Source organism: Gasterosteus aculeatus, chromosome X (assembly GCF_964276395.1).
Source record: "Gasterosteus aculeatus chromosome X, fGasAcu3.hap1.1, whole genome shotgun sequence".
Lineage (NCBI taxonomy): Eukaryota > Metazoa > Chordata > Actinopteri > Perciformes > Gasterosteidae > Gasterosteus > Gasterosteus aculeatus.
In genome coordinates this window covers 4,932,625-4,946,506 of record NC_135698.1, presented here as the reverse complement: position 1 = coordinate 4,946,506, position 13,882 = coordinate 4,932,625, and the positions used below count along the sequence as shown (strand labels likewise).

At 45.1% G+C, this 13,882-nt stretch overlaps 1 protein-coding gene across 5 annotated transcripts in view; it reads left to right on the top strand.

Annotated features, from left to right (window-relative positions):
• Positions 1-1,331: 1,331 nt before the first annotated feature.
• Positions 1,332-13,882, top strand: part of LOC120809526 (transcriptional enhancer factor TEF-1) — a 35,446-nt gene continuing 22,895 nt past the window's right edge. For 2 of the 5 annotated variants that reach the window (XM_078081942.1, XM_040163377.2), the window contains exons 1-2: positions 1,338-1,641; positions 13,177-13,665. In XM_078081942.1, the coding sequence (XP_077938068.1) occupies positions 13,461-13,665 (205 nt within the window). In that variant the 5' untranslated portion in view covers positions 1,338-1,641; positions 13,177-13,460. Of the gene's footprint in view, positions 1,642-1,929; positions 2,100-13,176; positions 13,666-13,882 lie in introns of all 5 variants that reach the window. The other 3 variants (XM_040163376.2, XM_040163375.2, XM_078081943.1) reach the window with 3 other exon arrangements.

Below are 13,882 nucleotides of genomic sequence, written 5' to 3'. Positions count from 1 at the left end.
GGCACACAAACACAGACACCATGTGCCATGTGGAATGCTAGCCTGCTGGCCTGCCGGCCGGCCTGTGGTATCAAGTTGCAGTCGGTGTTCCAGGCTTTGTGACCCTGGCATATCTGTGTTTGTTTCATGTCACAGCCCCTCCCTCTGGGGGAGATGACAGTCAAGCAGTGCCTGCAGGGGTGAAACCTGAGACCGGCAGACCTTAGTAGTAAACAACAATTCCTTTCATGAGGCAGAGGCGGCTGCCTGCTGCATTAAAAGATTGTTCTGGTAAGGCCAGCGGTTCCATGCAGTCCTGGGGAGAGGGAGGGGAGGGGGGGGGTAAATCTATTAAATTTGACCACTTGACAAGTAAAGTTAAAATGCTCTGGTTTTAACTTGAAGCCAGGCATAGACTTCTGTGTCTGTCAAAGTGAAGGCAACGTGGAAGTGTCTTGAAACTTGCATTCTCTTTAATGAACAACAGGGGGCGACTCCTCTGGTTGAATACAAAGAGTCATTGTCTCCAAAGCTGTTTTGTCCTTGCTTCTTGCCTCTTATCAGCGGGAATCTGTTACATATTTCTGCTGGCTATCATCACCTTACCGATGTCCTCTGCTTTTTAAAAACGTTTAAAATATACACACACACACACACACACACACACACACACACACACACACACACACATATATATATATATATATATATATATATATATATATATAAGTGTTACACACATTTACACATTATTGAGTGTGGAGTTAGTCCATGTAACCTTTGCTAAACAGCCACTGTGACCACAATAAACTGAAATAAACACATGAGAAGATAATTATAGATAATAAAATATGGGCAGTAGACACAAGTAGCAAAGGATGTTTATTCAACGGTCATATTACACCAGGTAAGGCTGTAGAAAAGCCAAGCAAGTAATGCATCTATGAATTAAACCTTTAGATATGTAAGAATAATATTTTTTTTATTTTAGAATTGCGAAAGTGTCAAAAAAATGAATTTTGATAATTGAAAATCAGACTTTTTCTACTTTTATTTTTCATCCCTGAAAACTTTTTTTTTATTGTTATGGGTTTGATGTGACTTGACAAATACCCAGACCAATACTCGCACACAGATATTGTGTCAATATATTTTTATTTTTGTCTTTAATGGATTTGTTGTCAGCTGCTCGACCCCCCCCCCACCCTTCCCCCACCCGAGTAGAGTTTGCGCTGCACTCTTTTCTTTTGTTGTTGTGAACGCAGCCCATACACTGCGGCCCCTTCCCCCTCGCGCTCCCTCTCTTCGTTTTTATTTTTTTCTGCTTCTGTCACCACCCACCCTCCCCATCCCTCACCCACTCCTCGCTCCATCCATCCAGTGTGACGCCAGTCCCTTTCACCCCGCCCCGTTCAACTCAGTCCGCCGCGTTCATTTCATTCCTGCTCCCATTCCGCGCATATTTCGCATCCTTCGGGAGAGACGCTGCGCGCTTTACGCAAACCGGCGCCTCCCGACACCCCCCCCCCCCTCTACCGAGCCCCCCGGGTCGTCAAAGCGGCGAGGGGAGACCCTGGAGTTGGCGTGAAGTGCTTCCAACGTAGCGACTTGGATCCGTGGAAAAGTGTGGGACTTAATCCATAAAGAGGCATATGATTCGAGGTAAGTTACCAAAGAGCCCCATTCGACCCCCCCCCTCGCTTTGCCTTACTCAGCCGTCGGACGTTTCGCTTGTTGCTAAAACCGCAGAAGTCTCCTGAGATGACTTTTGAAGGGAAAAAAACGATGCGCACTTCTAAACGTTAAACAAGTCTGTTGAGCTCATTAATGCTCCGTCGCGCGACCTCCAGAGCTAGCTGAATGTCGCTTTCACTAGAATTGACCCCCCCCCACACACACACACCCCTCTCCTCCTCCTCTTCTTCATCCACCTACTCCTTTTTCTCCCAGCACCAAACACACGCCTTCTTCCTCTCGCGGACCGAACCCGCGCGGTCGGGTAGTTCTCCATCAGGGTTGCGTTCAGGGACCGACTGACCGACACGAGAAGCGGAGGAACAACAGAGATGTGAGCGCGGGCACACGTCGCCGCCGCCGCGTGGAGACAGTTTAACAAGACTGTGAGTGAATGGAGAGACTTGTTGCATCGGCGGCTTTTTTTCTTTCTTCATCTTCATCTTCTTCTTAGCACAGACACAGAGGGGCAGCCCGAGGCATGGGGAACATGCACGTTACTTAAGAACACAATCTCACAACACTGCCAACTGCGCCCCTTTTTAAGAAATACATGCTTATATCAAGGGGGTTTTATGAGCTCCTCATTTACTGTAAAGTTTGAGTTTATTTATTGATGTGGTTTCTGACCACCACAGCAGCTCAAGAGATGTTCAAGGTGTAATTCTTGTCTGGGGGGGGTCACAGCCTGTAGATTGAAACGTAGCAGCTCTGCTTCACTCCAGTAACAGAAGGCCACCGTGAGAGGGACGGATATGAATTCAAAGTTATTTCTCACATAATTGATGTGGCTGATGCAGTTGTCTAATGGAGATATTTGTTTCCTTAATGAGGAGAAGATCCAGGCAAATAATGATGTAGTGGTGAGTTTTGGTGTGTAAAAGAAAACACACAACTTGTTTGTTAAATCATCTGAAAAGAGTAAATTCTGACTATTTTCCAAAATAATTTTTACATCTACAGGAGCAATGTCCTTAAATATGGTTCAATAATTTGCTCCAGAACTCCTACACAGTTTTAAGGATCCCTAAGTGGCGGATTTTTTCTCTTCAAGCTTTAAAAGTGACTAGAATTGATAAATCAATGAACAACAATAGGTTATTAATTTTCTTGAAAGATTTCAGGTCGGTCACTGCTACAAACCAATCAGTGTGTGAGACATTTGTGTTAAAATATTCTAAAATATTTATCTGGGCAAAACAGAAGAAAAATTATAATAAGTATTTTATGCCCTCATGAAGAAATGTGTGTTTGTGAGGGCAGCTGACGTCTGTGTGAAATATTGATTAAATGGGAATACACCTGCGAGAACGACTATGATGTCACTCCTCCTAATACCATGGAACATTTTGAAATGTATTTTTTTAGGTGGCAATCAGGTAGTGCTGTGGGTGTAACAGGAAGGAGGTGTGTGTGTGTCATTGTCTTTGCTGCTTCTCGGCCGGCAAGTGTACAAACCTTTGTCAGTCACACTGGGCAAACAGCCTCCCATCCTCCCCCCTCCATTCCCCTCTCCAGTCCGTTGACATCTGTTTTGAGTGCTCCGCGCACCTGTAGAGACCGGGGAAGTGTGTGTGTGACTGTGAAAGAGAGAGAGAGAGGGGGGGGGGGGAGCAGAATGCAAATCCAGGAGTTTGTTCAGGGCCTAAGCAACGCAGACTGGCTGACGAATGACCATTCTGTGTGTGTGCGTGTGTGTGTTTGCCTCTCGCTGTTGAGGCCAGGCAGGTCTATTGTTGAGGCAGCAACAGGCGTCGGCGGATGAGGACGCACCATATGGCCTCTGTGTGCTTTGGATACACAACTGCTGTGTAAGTGTGTATGTTTGTGTGCGTGTGTTTGTGTGTTCACGTACTTTGCCAATGCTGTTACAGTGTGGCGGAGCGGCTGCTCCTCCTCGTTCCGTTTAATTCGTTGTCTCATTGGACATTGGGCTGGGGGTGGGTGGAAGGGGTAGAAATCCGGTACAGAGATTTCTATGGTCGGGGATTAGCAGGCCTAATCCCTCAAGGGGGCACGAAGCAATGTCTTGTGGCGTCCAGATGTAGTCGCACTCTGTTCTCTTCTTCTTTTCTCTTTTCAGTGTTGCTGGGCCGGATCAACAGGTGATTCGGTGGATGCCGGAGAGATTACGCGGTGCTTCTGTCCGCGTAGTGTTGTTGTTACTGAGTTATTGAGGTGTCAATTACAAATGACTGAATGCAGTACAGTGTAGAATTCCTGTCTTTTTTTGCAAACATAGGCCTAATCTTTGTTACACCAATTTTTATTTTTCACCTGGCAGTGTCTACCACGTGGCCAAATTAATACAGGATCAATTCAGAATATTTTTTTCAAAAGCAGATAAAAACTTATAAGGAGCAGAAGGGAGAGCTTGAGCTCGTATGTAATGAAATTTAGGGAGTGGAGCCGGGTTTATTAGTGCAACAATGCTGTGTGAGGATGGGGGATGCAAGGGGCAATGGGTGGGAAGTGGGGAAAGGGAGGGTTAGGTTTTGGGGGTGTGGTTGGGGGGCCAGGCTTTGTTTAGGGGTTGGGGGGAAACAATAGGTGTCCTACTGGGTGGGGTGGGGCAGAGAGGAGCCTGTGCTGGCTCGCCCGTCTCCTCGTCTCCGTCCCCGACCTCTCCGTCTGACTCCCCCACGCCCTCCAGAAAATTATAACTACAGATGTAACAGTTCCAAGATCCAATCTATACTAACAAGTCACTGTCATTCTATGCATTGTATAGATGTTTGTACCCAAGTGCTGAGTGTCACACACACACACACACACGCCCAGCAGCACTTATTCACCCCTCCAATGATTAAACACTTTATGCTCAAATACCAGCTTGGACGGAACATTTTTGCAGTAGGAGAAAGAAACACAGACTCCATTTACTAAATGTAAATACGCATGTTTTCAAAGCGTTTTTCACGTTACTTTCAAATCCCTGCGCGCCCAAAGCTGTAGTTTCCCGTTGCATAAAGACACTCAATACTGTCAAAGACTGTCACTGTCTTCAAACGAGAGCAGATAATACAGGAAAGTATGATGAAAGAGAAATACAAGAAGAAATAGCAAATTAAATGTTGGCAAGCAGAGTTAGCCATTTTGTTTAAACCAAACAATACCATGTCATTGCATACCACCATGTTCTGAATAGGTGAAGCCAGATATTGAATTGTCTTATCTGTATTTTTGGTGCTCCCAGTGTGGATGACACACCTTTTTTATAGGGTTAGGGTTAGCTTCCATTCCACCGGTGCTGTGGAAGAGGGAACCCATGGAGTGCATTTTTAGGGTTCTCTTCATCAGCATGGCAGCAAAATGGTACTGTCAGTTGTGTTTCCTTGGAAACCTATTGTCGGTATTTAACAAATACATTTCTAATCATTATCTGCTAAAATGTAGATACAGAGGAGGCTGATGTCATGCTGTTTTTCTGTAAGGAAAAAGTCTATAAGTCCTCAAACGGCCCATTTGGACTGAAAGCCTGTTTGCGCGATTATTGCACCAACATTTATTGCGATATGCAATATTACTGCAATTTGCAGACCATTTTATGTCACTGATAACATAATGACAATATAATAGCTTAGTAATACAAGTACGCTCGTTCAAAGAACAAATAACGTTTTATTCGTCAGAATAGTTAGACTTTAGATCTTAAAAATCCTAATATAAATAAAACAAAAAAAATTGACCGCCGGCAGGGAGACGTGCTCCGTGGCTGCAGAGAGAGATGGGGCGGCCCAGTTCCACCAGCAATCGGCTGGCCGGGAGGAACGCTGGGCGACGTCCCCGGACTGCCGTCCCCGGACTGCCGTCCCCGGACCGCCGTCCTGCGTTCCTCCCGGCCAAAGAGGGGAACGAGCAGTCCGGAGGAACCGACAGTTGTTCAGGTTGAACGACTGAGCACCAAAAATTATTGCACTCAATTTCAGATAGTGAGGCCTAGCTGCAGCAAGACATTCCAACCATTCCTACAAGCAACATTCCTACCATTGCATTCATGACCCTCCATCCTCTGCCAGCGGATGGCTGACCCCTCCATCCTCACTGAACAAACTCACTTCTTGCGCATCATCCTGACCAGCCAAGGCAACAGGTAGTGAGTGGAAGATTCTGTAGGTCGAATAAGGAAAAAGAAAAAAGATCCGATGACATCTGTTACCATAGCAATATTCTATTTTGACCAATAGACCAATCAGAGTTTGGGAATAATTGGCTGTTAAAACAACGGAAACCCCCCCAGGAGCCTGGGATGGATTGGTTGGTCAACACAGGACTTCCCCACAAGAGGCCTCTATTTTTAATTCCTCATGTGAAACAAGAAGTTAATGTTGTTTAATGTTAATTTGATGCAATGCAAACCTACTTATGTAAGGCCAAACCATGATGATGCAGTTTGTCTTTTGTTTTGTTCAAATCCCCAATTAACCAAATTTTCAACTGCAGGTGCAATCCCTCAAAATAAAATAAAAATGCAGTTTAATTGTGGGAACACGGTTTCATAGGAGACAGGGTAGACAGTGTGGACATCTCAGTCTTTAAGGATTATAGCAACAATGGCTGAGAGCAGCTAACCAGCATGGGAGGTCTGAATCAACGTTGCGTTTCCTGTCCTTGGCAGGAAGCGAGCTGGAAGTCTAGATTTCCACTACCACTGCTTCCTTTTCCCGGTTGATAAACGATAAACACTCTGTAGAGCAGGACAATATTTCACTGCTCTCTCGTACAAAAGATCCCCCCCCCCCCCCCCCCCGTTCTGCTCATGACCTGTTTTTGTTTATGTCCCAATGGTGATATTGGCTTTCATTTGTTCTGTAGCTGTCTGATAATCTCTTTCCACTCTGTGATTTGGGTTGCTAAATTACGGGAATATTCAAAGTTGAAAACTTTCACGGCAATTTATGGGAATAAACAGGAATACACTGGAAATATTGGGGTTGATTTGTTATAAGCAGACATGCATGCAAACCTTTATAATACTAATTTTAATAATTATAATTATATATAATTTTTGACCTCATCTATTTGTGAGTAGAACTTTTTATTTCATTCTTTCATTGAACAACAAAACAACGTTAAATAAAACAGTGTATTCCCTATGATCACCCCTCAAGAAAACACTTCTTAATTAAGTTTCTCAAGCCTCTGGTTTTAGTGTTTTTTCGTCAATCCTTCCAGGACTACATAAACGTTGAGTTGAGAGAAAAAAATGTTGGCTTATCATATGGATTTACTGCCTCTGCAACGAAAGACAGCATGTGCTGCATTCCCCACATCTATAAAATATAGTTTCAAATTACATTTTTATTGCTTAGCCTTTCATTTGCAGGAAATGTATCTTTTATTTCCGATAAGTCACCCAAGTCGCACTTTACTGGCTGCCTTCAGGGACTTATGTCTTGCATAGTCTTGTTCATTTTTATATGCTTTTGTGAAAAAACCTTTGGTCAGATTTCCAAAAATTCTCAAACTTAACTCGAAAACGTTCCGGAAATGTTTCACCCCTTTACTTGTGATGCTTTGTTTAGGGAAAGCTAAATAATGTTTTGAAAACCAAAGGAATAAAACAAGGGAGCATCTCCTTCTCTTCAGCCTGTAGCCTTTCCCGGCAATTTAGTTTTGCCCTTCTGTCCATAACATTGTGCTAGCGACCTTGAATAAAAACAGAACCCATCCGTTCCATTAGCCTACTAGTCTCTTAAAAAGTTTAGTCCTTCATAATTTATAAATTCCATTCTACAGCCTTATTGTGTCTGGATATGAAGTGTAGTGGCTAGCTTGGTTAACGCTTAGCTAACGCCTCTCACGTAACCGCCGACTCTTTTTTACTAATGCAACAGTTCTATAATCCGAGTTTCCGACTCTCTAAAACGCGTTAATTTCCTTTCTCCCCGACTGTAGATGGTGCTAAGGAGCGCATCTGTAACCCTATTCACTGCATAAACATCCTTTCTCAATACCTAAGACGGCAGACTCGGATTCTCAGGAGACGGACTCGGAAGTCCTGACTCATGGGTACTGGAGAACGCTGCAATTGGAAAAGCAGCTGGTCTTGCTAATACAGTTCCATTGCAACATATTGCCAAGATTGCCATATATATAACTACGACCTGGGCAATCTGGAGAGCACTCAAACAATTTATTATAAACAATAAATGTTTTAGCGAGTACCTCTATTGATATTGTAACAATAATGTAGGTTGGTTGACCAGTGGTGCTTCGACAAAATATAATTTTTACAAATGAAAAAATGTAATAAATAATGGTCAAGCAAAATATTAGCACAGCTGGAACATTCAGAAAAAAATGTGTTTGTTGTGTTTTGAGATTGAGAGCAGAGCATACGTTAGCAGTAGAATAGCTATAATTGTTGCTGGTGGAGGGAGTTAGCTGTACTCTCTCTTCACATTCAGGGAAACATACAATGCTCTTCCTGCGGGTGTGGGATAAGTCTTAGATATTAACGCACACACAAACACACATGTGGTTCCGGGGCCCGGCACAATGCGCCCAGGTTCACACTTATTAAATGGTGTTGGTATTGCTGCAACCCTCCCCCCGGCCTCTCTGTCCACTGGTGGAGGATATTGAGACGGTCTACGTGTGACGCCAACCCCCCCGCCCTCCTCACACCAGGAAGAGGCCACACAATGGCCCGGGGTGACTCAGCTAAAAACCTACCTGGTGGAAGAGGGGTGAGAGTAGTGGAGAGGGAAGCCGCTAAGATAAGCCTTTTACCGTTACACACATCTCCAGATCTCCAGGAGGAAATAAACACTCCACTGAATCAGCGGGCAATCTGCGAGCAATTACCGCGCGCGTGCGCATAAATGGTAATGTCCCCGCAAGAGGAGATGGGCGAAATAACGGGAAGTGCCCTCCGCCAGTCGCTGCGGCCCTCCCTCTCTCACTTTCTCGCCGTCCGTCCTCTTCGGTGTGCATTAGCTCGTATTGAAGAATTGAAGAAGCTATATGCTGCTCTCCCATTGGGGCGTAACTAATAATTAATCAAACATCACTTTAATGAAGACGGAGCGGACCAGAGTGAATACATCTAAAGAGCTATCTGAAGGAGCAATGCAGAAAATTCAAAACATGCAAGAAAGTAATTCTCATAAAAAAGGAATGGCATTCATCTTGCCCATATTAGTGTAGTAAAAGAGAGAGGCGTGTGTTAGATTTGTTGAAATAGTAACCAGTGCAGCGCTCAGGCACAGACAGCACATCAGCTGTGGCTGAAAATCATACTCCCAAATGCATTCTGTCTGTTAGAATAACATGAGGTGCAATGATGTGTCCGCTGCGGAGGCTGCTAAGGGTGGCAAGATAAATTAACCCCTGAGTCTGTTGAGCAATTGAACACTGGGTCACATTTGCACACAGGTAGAAAACAATTGATATGAAGGTCCTTGATGGAAAAACAAAAATACTGCCTATTATTTACTACTATGAGAACATTAAAACATGGCAAAACATTGTGATGTGAAACCAGGTTTTCTTTGAGAAAAATCCTCCTTTTGTCAAACTTGTGCGTGTGTGCATTGGAAGCAGTTAAAACAGATTCCGTTGAGAGGTCCAACAGAGGAGTTAGTGAAAGGACTTGCTTGTCATAACGCATTCAACTTGTCTACCAACAGGACCCCCTGCACACACACACACCCTCTGGTGATGCAGGCACTCGCACATCAGTTGCATTACTGTCCATTACAACCTCACTGGCCCGGCTTTTAAGAATATGGCGGCCGAGAGGCCATGCTTACAAACACATATGTGTAGTTGGCACGAGGCTGAAGCCTGGCGAGTGCTGTGCGTCGGGAGTGAAGTAGGAAGAAAGGGGGACACAGAAGGAGGAGCGCGAGAGTCCAAGGCAGCTGCAGGGCTGTGGCTGTGTGCCCCTAAGTGTGTGTGTGTGTACTCCTCTGAGGCCTGGCACTGACACCATGAAGCTGCTCTCCCTGGCTGAAGTAGGCCCAGGCCTGCCTGGTGACAGAGAGGTGGGGGCACCCGGGGTGCAGACGAGTCGCCCAGTCAGAGTTGATTGTTCTGTGACTAATGTCTCTCTCCGGCGTCCATCTGCTGCTGGGGACCCTTCGCTCTTGTGTCTCCAGCGCCTCGGTTGGGATTTTTCCGGTGACCGTGAAGACCTTTCCGCTGGTTTGCTCTCCTGGTTTTCGCCACAATGAGCCGTTGCAGGGTTTGTGTGTGACATCCTTTCTGAGTTGGGGCAGCTGGCTAGCGGTGATTTGATACCTCAGGGGGCAAAATCTGCAGTATATTTTTATATTCACAAAACATCAAGTGACCATTTGTGAGGTTAAAGCTGGTTAAAGCTGCAACCTACCTGTATAGCACCAGACTAGCTTGTGAACGGAGCAGAGCATTTAGCAGCTAGCGTGACCTGAGGTTCTGCTGAGGGGTCGGTGGAGACCAAAACCAGAGCCACTCAACACATGAGCTTTTATTAAGAGCTAGTTTACGTTTACGTCCAAAATGTTTCATTAGGCGATGTCTGAACCAGTTCATACTTACCGTTGGTAAAAAAATGTTTTCGCCACGTTTTACTCTCGCTTTATTACTAACCTAACTAGTTGTAGTTATTTCGCTTCATTCGTGTCCCGCTTTATTCGTGGCAGAAAGGGTGTGTGTCTTATCTCTTGTTATGCTGCGTTCACACCAACGCTTTTCTGTGGTGTCGGCTCGGTGCCAGCGTCTCTCGGTTAGACACCACCAACTTATAGGTGTTCAGTCTCCGGTGTGTTTCCGGTGAGTGGCAGTTTATTCAGTGTATTCATGCTTTGGCTGCAAGACCGCGCTGATGACGAGCGGAGCATCTTAACGCTGATTGGCTTTCGCAAGACATCGTCGGGCACTTGAAAAAGCGATTTATTCGCTCATTCCGCATTTTTGCGTTGCACACGCCACGTCCTCCGTGCCGGCCACGGAAACTTTGCTTGCGTCCGACTAGTCGGTCGCGTTTGTGCATTGACTTTACATGGAATCTACTCGCGCGAATAATTTGCTTCGCTTTTGGTGTGAACGCAGCATAACAGTTCGTGTGACAGTCCAGCTCATGTGATCCCAGCACTCCTGTTGATCAGCTGCCTTGTGAAGAATTTACCTACAGAAATCATTTGCAAACATCCACACATGTAGGAGTGGCGCTCACACAACAGTGGGATTTATATCAACATTTGCATGGTGCGGCAGAGCAGCGGTTAGCACCAACGCGGCACACCAAGATGATTCTTGGTGTCCGTGCTTCGGTGGCGTTTTTTCTCCAGGTTCAGCTTCCTCCCACAGTCCTGGACAACCCAACAACCATGGGACAACACAAACTCTGACTTGGAGACGCGCTCCTGTCGCTCTGACGGACATTACTCCAATATTCATTCTCCTCGTTGCGCTGTTTTGTTCTCTGCCCTCTTCTGGGAGAAAATCCATAGCTCTGCTAAGTGCTCCACTATGTTCTCCAGCTAGTTGCTAACATTTATCGGTTCATCGCAGCGTTTATGCTGACAATGGCTGTTTGCAGCGGCGGGATCCAAGATAATCAAGAAATAATAAAAGCCTAAAACATACTGTACTTTCACCACAAACAGTATGCTTCAGTTTTTACTCTCAATTTTTTCAAATAATACAGGCAGTCATAGTTCGAAAAAGAGTTCAATTATATTGCTATGCACTACAAGTGTTATCTGCAAAATTAGGTTTTCACATCTCTCAGCTCTTAAGGCACATTTTTGCACATTTTTCGCCGCATTAGCTTAGCGGCTATCAGACTTTTCTGTTCGCGCCTCAGCTCTTCTAGTTTTGGTTTGTGCCACAGAATCTCCCGGCAGAACAACAGCACGGTCAATCTCAGCTTTTCCAGCACGTTTTTTGTTCACCCTGACAGTCCCCCCTCACCCCCACCTTTTAACCACTAGAGGTAAATGGAAGTAGTATATTTAGCCACATTGACCTGACATGTTGATAGTTGCAAACAGGCTGAGCCTACTAATCGGAAGCAGGAGTGGTTTGAAAAGTTTCTATGGACGTTCCAATCATATATTTCCCCCATTAAAACGTCATCGGTCTAACTGAGATGATCAAAGCACAGTTTTATTTTGTCAACTTTGGTTTTCGTGCACACAGTTGCACAAACAAACTGAGAGAGGTAACAAATCTTGCCGCTGGTGCTCGACCGCAGACGCCCGCTGGATGAATGAATCCTTGTTTGGATGGTTAAGTGCTTGGGAAGGGGTGGGGGGGAAGTGGGAAGCAAGCCAGGGTGGATATGTTGAAGAGGAAACGGAAATGAGGGGGAATAGTATGAAGCATAGAGACCTGGAGGACAAACTCCAGTGAAACACACAGCAGACCTTGTTCATTACACATAGCTCGGAGTCTGAGCCAACGGATGGTTTATCTGTTCAGATTTTTTCTTTCTTTTCTTTCTTCACTTTTTTTGTTAGATTTTTTTCTGCCCCAGGTGTTTAGGAAATGGGCCGGGTCAAAATGTTGCACGCTGCTTTTACGGGCTATTGTTGCATGTGTGCGCGTCAAATGTAATTGTGTTAAAAGTACCCCCCCCCCCCCCGCCCCACACACAGACATACACTTTACACTGCAGGCTTGTGCAGGCTGTGGCAAAGGACAGTGCATGGGTGTGAACAGTCAAGGAGCAGACAAAATGACATGTGTTCGCCCAAGGAGCTGGCACTGCAATTGGATGTCCGTGCGTGTGTGTTTGTGTGAGTGTGTGCATATGCCTGTGTGTATGTGTGGTGTGTACTAGGCCAACAGTGCTGTTTACTGTGGGGGATTTTAGAAGAATTGTAAGCAGCTGGCAAGCTACTTCAGTTTGTTTTTTTCCAAATCTGCTCAGAGATGAGTGTAGTAGCGGTCTCTGTCTGTCTGTCCATCCCTCATTCACTCGCTCCACTTATGTGCATGTGGATTCGCTGTTGGGCTACCACAGCAGTTTAACAAAATAGGCAATTTCCGACATGAAAAGAGGCAATAATTTCCCATGAGCAGCTGGGATGCAGACCTACAATGTGCTGATCGGGACTTAAAGCTGCATGGGAAAATATTTCCTTGGTATAAAAGTATATACTTAGAATCGCTGAGTGGCCTCCATAGAGAGGATGGTCCATTACCATTATGTCTGTTTTCTGAGATTGAAATTCTAGGTTGTGTTTTATCACGTCTGTTCAAACGCAAATTTAAATTTAAGAAATTGTAAAAAAAAAGAGGAGAAAAACTGGACCCACCGACATTAGTTCTGTTGCTCTGGGATTCAGGATATTGAAGGGCATCAACAAGGTTGCGTGTGTCAACCAGAGTCAAATCATGAGCACTAAGCTCACAGTTTATGACGATTTATATGAGTGTGTCATTATAATTTCTCTCTGAAGTGTGGGCTGTTAGAAGGAATTACAGCTAATTCAAACTTCCCCTTCTGTTTTTTTTCTTCTCTTTTAGGTTACCTGCTGTCAAGTGTCGGGTTTTGGACCATCTTGCAGAGTTGTCCACAGTTTATCAGTGTCTGTTATTATTGGTAGTTAGCATTTTGCATTACCGTTGGCAAAAGCAGCGGCAGCTAGCATTACCATTTGTTTTGCCGTTTTCGTCAGCTGGCCGTCCCCGCAGGAAGTTAATTATTTCCATTAGCGTTAACGCCAGCTCGAGGGTCCCTCTAAGTGTTTCTTAATCCCGTCACCTACTCATCCTCGAGCCATTAGCATTAGGTACCGTTAGCTGCCACCATGGATCGCGGGAGCTGGAGCGGCAGCGAGAGTCCAGGGGACGACATGGAGAGACTGAGTGACTCAGGCGGGGATAAGACCATGGATGGGGACCCCGAGGGGGTCTGGAGCCCCGACATCGAGCAGAGCTTCCAGGAGGCCCTGGCCATCTACCCGCCCTGTGGAAGGAGAAAGATTATTCTGTCAGATGAAGGGAAGATGTATGGTGAGTAAAGAGGGGCGGGAACTATTCGTTGTGAGAAACGGCCAAGGCCAAAATGGCCTCTTCCGATTTTTTGTTTAACCCAACATAAAAGCAACAATATCCTATTTCAATGATGTAAAATGAAAAAACAGCAACGTCAACTGTTCAGCATGAAATGTTTGATATTTTGTTTTGATAAATTACAGTTTTTTTTAATTTTTAAAGTTTTACATGCATT